At 40.4% G+C, this 16,177-nt stretch overlaps 1 protein-coding gene across 5 annotated transcripts in view; it reads right to left on the bottom strand.

The window, feature by feature from the left end:
* The window catches only part of MARK3 (microtubule affinity regulating kinase 3), an 81,661-nt gene that overhangs the window by 19,584 nt on the left and 45,900 nt on the right, over positions 1 to 16,177 (bottom strand). For 3 of the 5 annotated variants that reach the window (XM_081138981.1, XM_081138982.1, XM_081138984.1), the window contains exons 5-12: positions 14,692 to 14,757; positions 10,413 to 10,483; positions 5,358 to 5,414; positions 2,919 to 3,155; positions 2,638 to 2,757; positions 2,294 to 2,393; positions 1,917 to 2,029; positions 1,129 to 1,282 (exon numbers count right to left, since the gene is read on the bottom strand). In XM_081138981.1, coding sequence (XP_080995107.1) covers positions 1,129 to 1,282; positions 1,917 to 2,029; positions 2,294 to 2,393; positions 2,638 to 2,757; positions 2,919 to 3,155; positions 5,358 to 5,414; positions 10,413 to 10,483; positions 14,692 to 14,757 — 918 coding nt within the window. The remainder of the gene's footprint in view (positions 1 to 1,128; positions 1,283 to 1,916; positions 2,030 to 2,293; positions 2,394 to 2,637; positions 2,758 to 2,918; positions 3,156 to 5,357; positions 5,415 to 10,412; positions 10,484 to 14,691; positions 14,758 to 16,177) is intronic. The other 2 variants (XM_081138983.1, XM_081138985.1) reach the window with 1 other exon arrangement.

Here is a 16,177-nt window from a genome sequence, read left to right as displayed (position 1 = left end):
TACTTGGTCTACAACTGCCATGAGCACAAATCCTGGAGCCAGATGGGTTCCAAGCTCTCAGTTAAGACCATCAAACTGCAGACATATAGGCAGTTTACTGGCAGTATCAGTATAACGTGCTGCTTCAGCCCAAACCATGTGGACAGATGGCATCAGCAGAAAGAGAAATGGAAACCAATCAAAGTGTCATCACTTTTCGTACCAAACCCAAGCTGTCCACACCTGGAATGCTCCGTGCAGTTCTAAGTGCCAGCTCTCAAAGTGAAAAAACGGAGGTGACAACATCCAGAGAAGGGAAGTGAACTGAACAGAGATAAATGGATGCTCCATGTGAGGATGTATTTTTAAAAGTTAGGACCAGGCCAACATAGGTTTGGTTCCTGAATCCTAGAATAATGGACTTAAAGGAAATACCTGCAACATTAACATTCACAGTTACAGGCAAATAAACACCCAAATGCTACAATGTCTGGATTCCAACACATGGGACTGCCTTGAAGGCAGACTGTCAAGTTGGGTAACCATACCCTTGAGGGTCCCAAGTCTTATAAGAGATTCACTTCTATGGTGAAAATTTTAAGAGTGAGGGTGTTTAGACACATCAACAGCTAGAGTGTGGCTGAGAATGACGTTTGTCAAAACTTTAAACCACTAAGAAAAAACTGGGGTACCAAATATTCTTCAGGGCCATGCTATCCAATATGAGCCATTGGTCAGATGTGGCTGCATAAATGTAATTATTAAAAAAAACCCTGAAAACCATTTCCTCAGTTTATGTGCTCAGTAGCCACATGTGGCTAGTGGCTCCTCTACTGGACAGCAAAGACAGGACATTTCAACACTGTACAAAGTTCTACCAGACAGCAGAGATGGAGGGAATGAACAGAGAACTACAGACTGCAGCAGGGGTCCCAGAGGGGCAAGTGGTAAGGTTTCCACCCAGCTAGGTCTTATCCATCAAGAGGCACAGAATGCACCAAGGAGACACAGCCTGAGAGAATCATGTCAGCACCTAGAGGACGGCGGAAATCAAGCCCAACCCAGCCCCAGGAGGCCCTGCTCAATGTGAGAAGGCCTCTTGCGTAAGGGGAGACGCCCGGAGAACACATGGGGATGGTCTCAACTTACCATGGTCACTGTATCGCCTCTGCTTCTGGCTTGAGGAAACACTTCGCTGTACTTTGTGGTGAGGAGACTGGCCAGTGCTGTTGTTGAGGTCACTGCTTGGCCTAACCTTAGCAAGTGAAAGATTGCTGCTAGAACTGGAGTCACTAGCATCCAGCTAAGAGAAAATGAGAAAAACAGAGCAAACCACACACGAATCCAAATGGTTGGTTAGGAAACTAAACTCATAACACGCAAACCTCTCATAAACAGATCATTTAGAGAGACGTCTCAAACATACAAATACGATAGCCCTCATCTCAGGTAACAGCATTGTTCTGACTGCTGGAGAAACTCACAAAAGGACAGGAGGTATTTACCATCTTCTTTCTAGGCTTTTTTGAAATGACTTAAATGCTCTATTTACTTCATCTGATATTTTACATCATTTCTAAACTATGAATAGCTATAGGTTAACCAAGTTTGTGACAATATCACCATTAAGATTATTGTTATTATTTTTAACAGTATAAACAACCCTTATTGGTTGCAACGGGAAGTGGAAAAAGGGGATACAAGAACTCTGGCTCCTAGGGCAGCTTCACAGACATTGTGGCTGCGCCCTGAAAGGCTATTATCTTAAAGTTAAAACAGTAGCTCATAAAGGTCAGAAGAGTTGATTCATTTGCAGATGAACTAAAAAATGATATACCAAGAGTAAGAGATATTAAAAAAATAAAAACTAAGAAGACACTTTACATACACTGGTAATTTACACAAAGGATATTTTAGTTTTTTCTGATTACTCTTACCTCTGAAGATTTTCTCCCCAACAACAAATACGTAGCTGTGATTTCATCATATTTCATTTTACTAAGAGATTCTTGAATTTCTTCTTGTGAATATCCCATTCCCACCATAATATCTAAAAAAAAAGGCATATAGTTTATGTGTTTTGTTGGGTAAGAAAGCACTGTGTTATAAGATAAAATAATTTCCTTTATTTGACCCAAAAGATTACACATTTCCTAACAAAAATGGGCAGCTGGCTTATTTCTAAGGTACTGAGTACTGTTATAGGAAACAACAGAAAAGTTCCCAAACATTGCAAAACAGATAAGCTGATTCATATAGCATGGGAGTAAACAGAATGTCACCGCGCACACAGTATGCAGCACAGAGTGATTACCTATTCTCTTCTGGTCTGAGATGTCTAGTTCTGGCTCGACAAATGGTTTAAGTTCGTCGTCCTCGTGCCCTGCGTTGATCCACCTGTCCTTCATGATTTGCTGAAAGGCGAACTATTCATTAGTAGCAGAAGAGAGACTATTCTCATGATCACAATATTTAGGAAAACTTACTTTCAACATTTCATTGATTACAGCTCAAAGGGTAACTTAAAAAAATGTTTTTAATGTCTCAAATCCTGCTTTAAAAGCCCCAGGACAGTTTTTAATACAGTTTTCAAGCCAAGTTCTAAAAATATTTTAGAGAGTCTCCAAAGTTGTTATATATTACCACTTATGCGATTACCTCCAGAGTGCCTCGTTTTATTGGATTTAGCACCAGGAAACGTTTGAGAAGGTTTTCACAGTCTGTAGACATGTAGAAAGGGATTCTGTACTTTCCTCTTAATACTCTCTCTCTCAGTTCCTTTGTGAAGGTAGAGAGGAAAGAAAACTAGTGAGTCGAGTTTGAGGTTAAAAAAGAAACCCCATGCTCCCATACTGACATAACATTAAAACAGTAACAGTCATCATTTTATAAAATCCTTCCAGCTTTCTGATGAACCTGGATGCAACTGCTTCTTATACCTTTAGGTTCTGTCCATCAAAAGGGAGCGACCCGCTGACCAGAGTGTACAGAATGACACCGAGGCTCCACACGTCCACTTCTGGCCCGTCGTATTTCTTGCCCTGGAAGAGCTCTGGGGCTGCATATGGAGGACTACCACAAAATGTATCCAGTTTACTGCCAACAGTAAATTCATTGCTAAAACCAAAGTCAGCTATTTTAATGTTCATATCAGCATCTAACAATAGATTTTCAGCCTAGAGGGAAAACATCAAGACAAAAATGAAATTTAACCAAAATATAATTAGAACTATGATAGAATTAGGCATTTCATAAAAGCCTTTTGTAATGATATAAAGTTAATACATCCTAATGAGTAAAATGAGAAAACATTCTTTCCAGAAAAAAAGAATATAAATCAGGATTTCTACTTTTTTAACATTAACAACCAATAAGAGACGAGGTATAAATGAATTCTAGCACTAATTTAAACAACAAATGCCCCGTGATAAGAAAAACCAAAAAACTTTTAATAAACAGCCTTTTAAATTAAGAATAGGAGGCTTTAAAAAAATGAATACTAGCTTTAAGTGGATAGCCACCTTTCATAAAACCGCTAAACAGCTGTATAATGGCGATTATTGGGGGACATAGGGATTCCTAAACCTTACTCAAGAATCAGATCACGGTGATTTCAATTGTTCCAACAAACATTTGCCTATACAACTACACACCAGGGGTTATGTCAGTGTCTGGATATATGATGACAGACAAGGGTCTCTGCCCTCAAGAAGCTCAGGGTTTAGAAGGATGAAGCCGAAAAATAAGCGGCTGCACTCTCAGATCTAACTGCTGTGGCAGAGGAGGTGGGGAGCCGTGGCCAGCCCTGAAAGGGGCAGGACAGTTTCCTTGAGGGGGTGAAGTCAAAGCTGCTGTCTGAAGGTTTAATTGACAGTAGTGGGTATGTTGCCGAGAGATGAGAGATATTTCAGGCAGAACAGACAGCCTGAAAACCCAGAAGGTGAGAGAGAATGTTTGCTCAAGAAACAAAGACAGTGTGTGGGGGAGAGATGCAGAGAGAGATGGCTGGGGACGCGGCCGTGGCTGAATCACAAAGGGCCAGCAGAGTGACCAGTAGTCAGAAATTTGGGTTTTCAACCTCAGGGAAGAGTTTAAGCAGGGAAACAACAATCTTATTTGTGTTTGCAAAAGACCATTCTAGCTGCAATGTGGGAAACACAGGAGGGAGACACAACACTGGAAGCGGGGAAGACCAGGCAAGAAGCCAGTGTGCTAATCAAGTTCAAGGCGCTGGTGGTCTGGATCAGGACAGTAGAAACAGGCACAGGAAAGAACCGGTCAGGAGACATTTAGGGAACAGTAGCAAAAGGACCTGGGGACTGAGGAGATGGTATGGCAAAGGAAAGAGAGGTACCTGGATGAGAAATTAATATTCCAGTGTAGGAAGAAAGAGCTTTAGGCTGTGAACTTGCTGAGCCTGAGGTGCCCAAGGGATGCTTAGGTGAAGGTGTCCTTTTGTCAGCTAGATATTGGATAAGAAGGGAGCTCTGGCTAGGAATGGATTGGGGTCAACATACCGGCAGCCACTGCAGCTACCAGAGCGGATGTGAATGCAGCAAGGGTGGGTGTGGAGAGGCGTAAGAGAGTTGATCACAATTATATGAGGAGAGAGGAAGTGAGGACTGAGTTAAAACAGAATCTAGACAGTGTTCAGAGAAATATGGCTGTGAAGGTGAGAAGAGAAAAGGGGATCTAGAAAGAAAATTGGGGCAGAGAGGTTTTTCGGTAAAAGATAGAACAGAATTGAGCATGCTTTTGTAAATGCTACTGCTGAGAATGTAGCCTGGGGGGGGGGACGGGGACGGATGACACGGGACAGGAGACAGGGCCCAGAACACAAAGGTAGGGCCAGCCCCATTGTCCTGTAACAAGACAATTCTGAGAGGTGAAGGTGGGTGCAGGTGCAGCTAAGTGAGGGCCTACTGGGAAACTGAGGGAGTTTCTGCCCAATGTTTCTAGTTTCTCTGTGAAACAGGAAACCGTATCCTATGCCAAGAGCGAGGGCAGAGGTGGAGGACTTGAAGGGGGTCTCAAACAGCCACTGCTGCTGACAGCACAGAAAGGGGTGCCAGGTGGCACTGAGGCCCTGTGTCCAGGTGAGAGCGTGCATGTTGGGAGGCCACTATCTGTTGGTGATAATTTTTCTCCAGAAACCAACTACAAGCTGCTTTAGCCGTGATGCAGAATACTTCTAAGAAACTCATTTTTCTTTATTTTTAATGCTGCTTACTGTAACTGGATTAAAGGATTCAATTACTACAGGATGTATTTTGTTGCACGTAACGGCTCAGTCTAATTCATGCCTTCTCCGTGTCACAGCTGCCAGGAGAAGTGAGACTGCAGGAACAGAGTGCTCTGGTAAGGGTCCTGGGGCTCACCTTGAGGTCTCTGTGAACGATCCGCTTTTGGTGGCAGTACTGGACCGCAGACACTATCTGGACAGGAGAGATGCAATGTTAACAGTAATCGCTGGTGCAGATTTGTAGTTGAGATGAAAATATGTCACTAATGTTCGCACATGCTAAACACTCAGTGAACACTTGAACGTTTGTGTGGATCTCTAAATATAACCTTCTCATGCTCTGAACTTTTTAGTTTGAAGAAGTTCAGGAGTGAGGGCAAGAGATGGGTGCAGAATGTCCTTACTGCTCTCTCTAGTTTAACTGGAAATTCTGCCTCTTCTGGGGCCCTGCCCCTCAACATTCCAGTACTTTTGAGTGCGGCACCAGGGCCCAACAACCCATCAGGATCTGAGGGACCCTGGCTGCCCCTGGGCCCAGGACCAGATGTCTCAGGTACAACCTTACCACACCCCTGTAATCAACTCCAAACCAAACCAGCAGTTCTAGGCATGGCCAGGTGCTCACCCAGGTTGCTTCTCCTGTTAATTACTTTCCTTCCAGCCACTCTACTCCCTACAACACTCTCCCCTCCTTTTAGCTGATGTGGGTTTAAGGACAGCAAAGTTACTTCCCTTCTCTGAAGATCAGTTTTCTCTTCCTTCAAGTAGAAGGGTGTGATATACGTGAACCTCAAACCATGAAAACCATTCCTGCTCCACCAACAAGGACCCCTCCTACTCTCAGCAGATGCTATGCTTTCAGAAAGTCAGCTTTTCATTAGTCCTATGACTAACACTGTGAAACAACTGTTTTGCTAAAATTTTACACTTACTAGTAATTCTTTCAAAAGTCTCCTTTTCTAATTATAAAAGTTTATATGCTCATTGTAGAAATTTCATGAAGTACAGAAAAGTTTATACAAATATGTAAAACACTACAATTAATAAATAATAAAAGAATACACTTTCATGTGCTCGTCACTGTAAACCTACTTTGGCCCTACCCTGTATATGCCCGTACTACCACCAGATAGAGATAGCTCCTGTATTTTGGTGCATTTGCTTAAATAAACAAAACTGGGGTTATAATGAAAATACTACTTACTTCTCCAAATCGTTTTCTAATTTTAATTGTAAGCCGCATGCACTCACCTACCCTGGACATACAAACTCAGAAGGTTGTGATGTTTTGGTTTCGTGGGACAATACGAAGTGAAGGCCTCAATCAGCAGCTTCACACTTCATCACAAAGTGAATATTCAGGAGCTCAGAGCTCATCAAATCAACATAGGCACTAAGACTCCAATGCCAAAGTGTGGGTTTAAGAGCATCGGATATTTTGGAAATGCTGTTTCTACTCTGTCAGCAGGAAAACTGGGAAAGTGAAATAGCTTTGTTTTCCCAAAACATAGTAACATGTTTATTTCCTAGGAAACAGGTAACTTTTACCTGACTTCTGCCTGACCCAATTTCCCTCGGATTTCCCCCCATACTGACATTTCTCTCGAAGGTCTGCTTCTGAATCAGATTTCGCAATATCCTACACGTTCTCAAGAGATTAAAAAATTTTCTTCTTTTACCAAGAGCTCAAAGCTAAAATAACGCCACAATAACCTGAAAATACTAAATAAATCGGTGTGGTTTTTTTTTTGGCATTCTACCTTTAAGCTAGAAGCAGTTACTTCCAAAGAAGGCTGAGAACCCAGACGTTCTCCAGGTTGGAATCTGAACACAAGCCTAATTCACTCCCAGTAACACATGACAGGACACAGGCAGCAACGTCACCAACCCTCCAAGATGGCGGTGAGGGGGGACGACAGAACCAGGAAGCTAGTCTCCTCATTTGAAAAGAACAAGAACTCAGCCAAAAAGTTAAAACAGCATAAGCGAGCCTGGCTGGGCGTGGCTCAGCGGTTGAGCGTTGACCTAGGATCCAGGCGACTGGGGTTCGATTCCCCGTCAGGGCACATGCCCGGGTTGTGGGCTCGATCAATGACTCTCTCATCATTAATGTTTCTCTCTCTCTTTCCCTGAAATCAGTAAATATATATATATGTTTAAAACAGCACAAGCGATAACTAGGATGGGACTGGTGAAGGACGCGGGAAGAGGAAACCATCCGCTGATAAATAAGGAAAGAAGGGCAGACTTTATACAGAAAACAGATCGTGCATAGTGTACTTCGTGCGAGGCATACCTTCCGCTTTGTCATAGATAGAAAACTTTTAATCTAGTCATAGTAATGAGGACTTACACACGTTTGGGAAGCCTGGCAATTAGAAACAGAGAAAAAGAGAAACACCCTTATCATGCTCGGTCCTTCCAGGTCTGAATAAGCCATCGTAAGACACTACTTACATCTACATCGTAAGGAGAATTACTATTCACTGTAAGCACTATAAGTCATGTTGCTAATTGTCAAAGCCCAGAAACGACCTTTCCTGGATGTAGAGAGCAAGAGCAAAGCAGACTTTTTGGACACTTTTGACAATGCAATATGGAGTCACTGTCAGCCATGATAGTTACATCAAGTGCTATGTCAAGACTGAGGTAGTGGGGTGTAACGGGAACACCCTTATGAGGGCTGGAACACCCAAAACCATAAGTCTGGACACTTAGATAAGGACTTCATCTGGACATGGATATGAGTGGGACCTCTGCTCGATGGGCTATAAGAAATCAGAGCTCCAACCACCCAATGCTCCAGCTTGGTTGTACCATGGGTCATGCTCAGAGTCTTGCCAGACCTCCACTCCAGCAGTCACATGCTGTCATTATAGCTACCTGGCTTGAGACCGACACCCGCCCCTCCACCTGTAGATGCCACCAGGGACTGGGACTTCGTGCCAGACACTCACTCTGCTCGTTTCTATCACATAAGCTCCCCCCCTCTGTGAGTAACCTGTGTGTGACTCTATTAGCTTATTGGGGAGATCTCCCCTAATAAATTTGACATTATGGAAAGACACAAATGTGTGTGTGACTTGTTTTGGGGATACTCCCTTGCTCATGACACTGGACCATTAAGGTTCCTCAAATAAAGGCTTCAGAATTCCTGAAAGAAATTAAAAATCAAAACCTGGGGCCCAGCCAGTGTGGCTCAGCAGTTGAGCGTCAAACCAGGAACCAAGAGGTCACTGGTTTGATTCCTGGTCAGGGCACATGCACGGGATGCAAGCTAGATCCCCAATGGGGAGCATGCAGGAGGCAGCCCAGCAATGACTCGCTCATCATTGATGTTTCTATCTCTCTCCCTCCATCCCTCTCTCTGAAATCAATAAAGGCATATTTAAAAAATAAATAAAATGAAATAAAAATTAGGAGTACAGCTACAGAAAGGGCCAAACAGACTTGTTTTGTAATCAAGAGCAACTGGAGTTTCCTTCCATAGACAACAGAATAAAATAACAACTGAAAAGAACTTCAGGATTCATCAAGTATAACTTCCTCTTTTTATAACTAGAAAAACTGATGATCAGAGAAGTCAAAAATGATAGCCAAAACTTAGTTTCAACTTTGATATTTAATAGGTTTCAATTCCAAGTACCATTAGTATTTTTAAGCTTTTTAATTTAAACTTAAAGAACAGCAGAAGTTAAGAAACTCATAAATAAGCCCTTAACCATAAAGACTAGACTAAGCAAATCAAGAGAAATCCTGAAAATCAGCTAACAGTGCCTTTGCAAACACTGTGAAACCCTAAAGGCTCCTGTCTGTACCTTCCTGGACAGCCTTGAATGTGAATAACACAAAAACTCCAAAGTGCTAGAGAAGTGAGGCTACTGGCCACCAAACGAAGAACTTGTAGCCATGGGAAGGCAGAGCCAGTGTGAAAGTAGAAAGTAACCTGCTTCTTCCCTTTCCCTACATCAGGATGGACAAATCATGCCTGTAGGCTAACGCCGCCCACCACTTGTTTTGGTAAAGAGTTTTGTTGGCCTGCCCAGTGTGTCTCAGTGGTTGAGTGTCACCTGTGAACCAGGAGGTCAGGGTTCGATTCCCAGCCAGGGCACATGCCTGGGTTGTGGGCTGGATCCCCAGTAGGGGGCATGCAGGAGGCAGCTGATCAGTGATTGGCTCATCGATGTTCCCCACCCCGAAAATCAATAAAAACATTAAAAAAAAAAAAGACAATGGACTTTATTCAGGTGGTAGATTTTACCCCTAGCAGCAAGTCCTTTAAAAAAAAAAAAGAGAGAGGGGGGGGGGGAGGGTGGGAGGGAGGGAGGGTTTTGCTGGACACAATCAGGTGAACAAATCATTTACATGTTGTCTAAGGCTAGGTATACACTACAACTTCTGAGTTAAGCTGTTGCACAGAGACTGTATAGCCTACAAAGCCTGAAATAGTTACTCAGTGGCCCTTTACAGAAAAAACTTGCTGATTCCTAGTCTATTAACAGCACAACATAATGAGTAAAAATTTGAGTTTCAAAATCACAGGACCTGGGTCTCAATCAATGGCACCTCTGCTATAAAATTTGGGGGAAATTATTTAATCTGCCAGTGTTTCAGTTTCCTTATTTTTTAGCAAATGGGCATAATATTCCTTAACTCACAAGGCTGCTGGATTTATGTTAATGTACGTAAAACACCTATCCCACTGTCTGGCAGGTAGTGATCAATCAATAGTAATTATTATTAATAAAGACAGGAGAGTTAAGTCACCTTTATCCTTAAAACCTGCTTATTAAAATGAGTGTCTCTTTAGAAGAGCAGGGTAAAGAAAAAACTAATGATAAGTTTTGGACTGTGACACTTATTGTTAAAAACTTGGAAATGGTTTTAATTAGTATAATCATAAATACTGTGAAAGGCTCTGGTTTTTAAAGGCTCGACTATCAAGAACTAAGGCGAAGTGTGAGGCTGAAATCGCAATCACAAAGCCAGAAGAACCCAAGCTTCTCCAGCACAGTGCCTTAGGCACCGAAGGCACTGAAAAAATTTTTGTTGAACAGAATACTGAATGGCCAACTGCCTGCTCCATCTAATGGGCCCTATAACCATTTATATGTGCAAACACTTGTTTGCTTCAGGGTTTAAGTGAGATAACTTTACCAGATTAACACACCAGAGGCAGGTTAGTTCATACCTGTCTAAATTTAGCTCTCGCTTCTTTTTCCTTCATTCTTCCATGTGCAACCAAATAGTCAAACACTTCACCTGTAATTGAGAGAAACAAAAGTAAGCAGAAGTCCTACTTCTGAGCATTAATTTTCCACAAATTGATGATGTTTCATTTTTAGCAATGCCTTAATTTTATTTTTAAATATAGGTATGAAGATAAACAGAAATATGTGGAATTTAAACTAAGCCTTTAGTTTAACTACAAGCAAAGTTCATCGACAAAATCTTGAAGCTAGAGAAAAGCCCTGGAATTAAATTATCATGTTTAAATTGTACAACTTTTATTTTAAAGATTGTTTTTAATATGCTTTAATAAAAACTTAGCAATTAAAATTGAAAGTTAAAATGGGTAAGTTATTTGTGTTAAAAGAGGATGCCTTCACTATAGGACTATAACAAAGTAGGAGACGTCCTAAATATATTTGTCCATTCAACAAACATTTATTGAGTGCCTACTAACTGCCAGGCACTGTCCCAGGCTCTGGGGAAACAGAGCCGTGAACAAAGCAAAATCCCTTTTCTCATGGAGTTTACATTCTAGTAGGGGAGAGCGAGAACAGACAGACAAATGAATATACAGCATGTCAGATGATAAGAAGCACTGTGGAGAAAAATGGGGAAAGGAACAGGGAGTGTGTTGTGTGCAAGCATTTTGTTGACCACTGTGAGCACAGAGCAAGGGTGGCAGTGGATGGGCAAAGGAGCGGGTAGGAGGTGAGGTGCTAAAGAGTCTGATGGGCTTTGGTAAGGACTCGGGCATAGCTCCAAGTGAGAGCCGAGGAGAAAATGAAACGACTAGCCTCTTACAAGGGCCACTCTGGCTGCTAGAGGGAGGAGCAGGTTAGGGGTGGGAAAGGGACAGGATGAGAGTGCTGGGCCTAGACTGGGACAGAGAAGTGATGGTGAGAAAGGGGGAATCAGGACAAAATGCGGGGATAAAGCCTAGAGAACGCGTTGGTGGGCATTGACATGGTAGTTCCCAGTATTCATTCCTTGGGGAAGAGAGGTGACATTCAGAGAATGTATCAGTACTGCCAATTGGTTATCAATCTGGAACAAATGGAATACTACCATCAGTGACAACATTTAACTAAAATATTTTGATACTTAAAAACAGCTCGTTCAGAACTTAACAAATATTTTTGAGGAAAAAGTCATTCTGAATTGTAATTAATATCTCTGATTTTTAAACTTTTAGCCCTAACTCTGAATAAATTTTTAAATAATGGAGAATAAATATTTTTAAGTTATCACTTGAGTGCATAATAATATTTTAAAAGGTATTACATATTGTTAATTTATACCAAAAGATTCATTTAACTCTGATGACTCATGAAGTTAAATGTCAGCATTTCCTAAGTAAATGGCCTTTCTATTTACAGAATAGTATACAATGTCAAAACAAGTAGTTAAAAAAAATGAATAGATTAGCTCCACTAGTTGTAGTAGGTCTGTCCCTTCCTTACCTCTAACCTGCTTCTCCCTCTAGCAGCCAGAGTGACCCTTGTAAGAGGTCAGTCATTTCATAGTCTCCTCTGCTCTCACAGATAAAGTCCAAGTCTGTCAATATAACTTAGAAACATTTCTATAAATTCAAATACAATATAAACCTCTTAAGAGATTTAAAAACCATTAAAGTCATACTCACAATTACTAAGTTATAAATCAGGAATTCAATCCAGATGTTTTTTTCTTATTAAAAATGTATAAGCTCTCAGATTAAGCACCTAAACTGAAAACCTCTAAAGGCTATTTCTTAGAGAAAAAATAGCAAATGGTGCTCTCTCCACCCAGATCAGGGACCCTGTGGTTGATGGAATGACACTGGACAGGACAGTTGAGAAAGACCTTGGATGAAGGTTCAGGTCCTGCCACTAGCAATGGCAGTGTTAGCATAGAACCCCTTTCAAGGCTTTGGTTTCATCTGTAAAAATTAGGTAGGTGTCCTGGATGATTTCTAAGATTCCTTCCAATTCTATAATTCTATGACTCTACTAAACTGAAAAATACCAGGCTGAGAAGTAGGTAGTAGATCTAATGAAACACATAAACAATCAAATAGAGGTCCTGAAGATTGACAGCGCTTTGTTGAGCTAATTAAAACAAATAGCCCAAGCCAATAAACTAACACCATTGATTAACGCTTTTATAATGCTCCTCAGAGGAGGGCTATGTTAGCAAGTCACTGAGAAACTCAAGAGATACGTAACTTATGTCACTCTGCCACCTTTCTTTCCCAAAGCCCATCCCCTTTGTACTAAAACTGGATGCTCCTCAGATGTTTTTGTTTTGCCCCTATAGAAGAAGCACCTCTACAACACTGTTACCTACAATAGATGGGAACAGAAAGCCATGACCAGCTAACAAAACCAGGAAAGGCTACATAGTGCCAGAAGGCTGGGCTCCAGGCCTGGCAGAGAGATCACAGCAAGACTTCGTGGCCTCCTTGCCTCAAAGGTAAAAGCCCATCACTTCCTGCCAGGCCACAGTGCAGAGTCTTTGTGAAAGTCAAGGAAAGATCAGTAAGAGAAGGCACTTGTGCACAGTGGAGGCTACACAAATGAAAAGGTTATGAATATTTACTCTGTAAGATGAGTGGAAAGTATTAGAACTCCATACAGATTTTTGGTTCTTCAATTAACCTTCAGTTCTTTCTATTACTATTCAATTGTGAAAATCCCAACTAAATTCTGCAACCACACATTTAAAATAGAAATCACACAACTTATAACGAATTAGGAGTATGAAAAAGTGGTGTCAGAGGTGTGCCTACTAGAACTTATTCTTGCTCACAACAGGCTTATTATCTGTTATTTAATGGTTAATTCACTACAATGGGGCTGCAATTCAACTTTCAGTCTCCAGATTTTCTAACCTGGATCAAAGAGCCAATGAAAAACTGAAACTCTAACCAAAACAATTTAAGCTATACTATAGAGTCAAACAGACTATGTCCCCAGTAGTTCATAATTTTATAAATTCAATTCAATTCTTATTTGTTGAGAATCTACTGTGTGCCAGACACTGTGCTAGAGGCAGGGAATACAAAGATAAGCAGGAAAGCTTTTGACCTCCACAGACAAACTCACGCATGGTCCAAAAACTACAAGCCTACCTCAAACCAACCCTAAAATGAGAACCTTCATAAAAGACAACCGCTATATATATTCATTTCAGAAAAATGTCTACATTGACATAACCCTGCAAGCAAATAATTACTAGTCCCTAATGTTTAAGGAAAATCTATATGTATTACACCCACTTCTGGCCTAGGGAAAGGTGGACACCAATGACACTAAAATCTGATAAGGAGCCTGGCCAGCATGGCTCAGTGGTTAAGCATTGACCTATGATCCAGGAGATGCAGGTTCAATTCCCGGTCATGGCACATGCTCAGGTTTCAGGCTCAATCTCCCGGGGGGGGGGGGGGGGGGGGGCGCATGCAGGAGGCAGCCGATCAGTGACTCTATCATTGATGTTTCTATGTCTCTCCCTCTCTCTGAAATTAATAAAGATATGTATTTTAAAAATCAATAAAAATTTAAAATGAGCAAAAAAAAAAACTAATAAAGAAAAACACATTTATTTCAAACAAGCTAATGCAGTGTTTTATTTAAAACTCCAAGTACTTGGAATAAATGGTGGTGTACGTACACACACACACACACACACAGAGGAATATTATTCAGCCTTAAAAAGGAAGGAAATTCTGTCACATGCTACAACATAGATGATTCTTCAGGACATTATGCTAAATGACACAGGCAGTCAAAAGGACAAATACTGTATGATTCTACTCATATAAGGTCCCTAGAGCAGTCACATTCATAGAGACAGAAAGCAGAACGGTGGCTGCCAGAATCCGGAGGGGGGGAGTAGTGTTTAATGGGACACAGCTAGTTTTTGCAAGATGAAGAGTTGTGTGGATAGATGGTGGTGATGATTACACAACAATATGTATTATTTAATGCCACTGAACTATACACTTGAAATGGACAAAATGGTAACTTTTATGTTATGTATATTTTACCAGATAAAAAAATATATAAGTATTTGGATATTATCAATTAAAAATGCTAATAGTGAAACAACAGCAACCCACAGAACTGCTCACAGTCAGCTTTTCTGATTCTCATTCTAGCATATTATGACTGGATATGAAAGAAACCTCAACAACGATCAATGTGGGCAGCGTGACTATGGCTTCTTCCACGGGGAGAAAGAAAAACATAGAAATTTCTTACCTCCACTTGCATACTCCATGATTAGGTAGAGTGTTTTGTCAGTTTCGATGACTTCAAATAACTTCACTGGGGGAGGGGAGAGGACACAGGAGAAAAAGGAACAAATGTTTATACGCATATACCATGTACATATGAACTGCAACTACAAAAAGTAACGTTTTTCTGTTTAAGATTTTAATAGCTGACCCTCTAAAAATTGCTTTCAGGGCATTTATCATATATTACAACAGAAAGGATTTTGTAAAAGCATGGAATTCCATAAAAATAAAATATTATTTCTGGGTGCTGGGACAATGTTCCTCAGCATGCATTCAGAAGCCTGGTGGAGAGTGTCTGGCCCATCCCTCCATCACGTCTGGTAGTGGGTCCAGACTGACTAGCTGCCCTCCCACCTCAGGAAAAGCATTCTTATTTCACATTTAAACTGCAGCGACTGCTCAGATCTACTCTACTCCTGCAAGTGCAAGTCCATTCACTTGTAGTTCTGGCTTCAAGGGTATATATAATTCCACCTGAGGCTTTTGTTGCTTGAGAAACATCACAATTCTCCCAAAAACAAGGTTCCTTTGTTACTATTCTGAAGCCAGAGATGGAAAGAGGTAGAAGGGATTATACTATAATTAACTGAAAGAACTTTTAAAAGAATTATTTTCAGTGGGTAATTTTGCTGTACCAGATTCTGTGACAGAGAGAAACAATATTCCTATTACTGCTAATTCTTAAAACCATTTTAAAATAATCAAATATATATATATATTTTAAATAAAAATGAAGTAAATTTCTAAAGCCATAAAATCACTATTTTGCATATCTACTTAATTTTGGTAATACATACTTTAAAATTAAATTTACCAAGGGGAGGGGGAAAGCTAGTCTTTTTTATTTTGGGCTATTTTCTCATGTTTTAACATAGAGTAATAGACCAAATAAAGTGCCTAACATAGTATTTAATATATGTTTGTTGAACTAATGAATAAAATGATATTACTAAGATAATATGTTTGGTTGTTAAGAAAAATCACTGAAAGAAATCTTTAAGACATATATGCTGGTAAACCATCAACATATGAACAAAACCTTTCTAAAATTCCAATGCAAATATTAGGTCTCCTGGGAAAACTATTTTAATCCAACAGGAATTTAAATCTTTTATCAAAGATACGTCAGTTAGTAATACGTAGAGAGAACTCCAATCAGGGTACAACTTAATTAGTTAAAAAATAAAATAAATATGTTTAAGTTTGCTAGTTTTAGGAAATAGTAATAAAGTGTTTTGGATGAAAAGTTAGAATTTAAAATCCAGAGTTGGCTAGCTAACCCAAAGGGTTGAAACAAAAGTGAAGGGAGGTTTTCTTCCCACTATTATATCCCTTGTTATTTTTCTTTTCTCCAAACATCTCACATTTTACTGATTTTAAGTTGTACATTTTTTCACATTCTAACTACTATCACACTGATAATGGGATGATGGCTTGTGGCATTGTTT

The sequence above is a fragment of the Miniopterus schreibersii genome, assembly GCF_964146895.1.
Source record: "Miniopterus schreibersii genome assembly, chromosome: 1".
NCBI classification, from domain to species: domain Eukaryota; kingdom Metazoa; phylum Chordata; class Mammalia; order Chiroptera; family Miniopteridae; genus Miniopterus; species Miniopterus schreibersii.
This window is presented reverse-complemented; position numbering and strand designations above follow the sequence as displayed.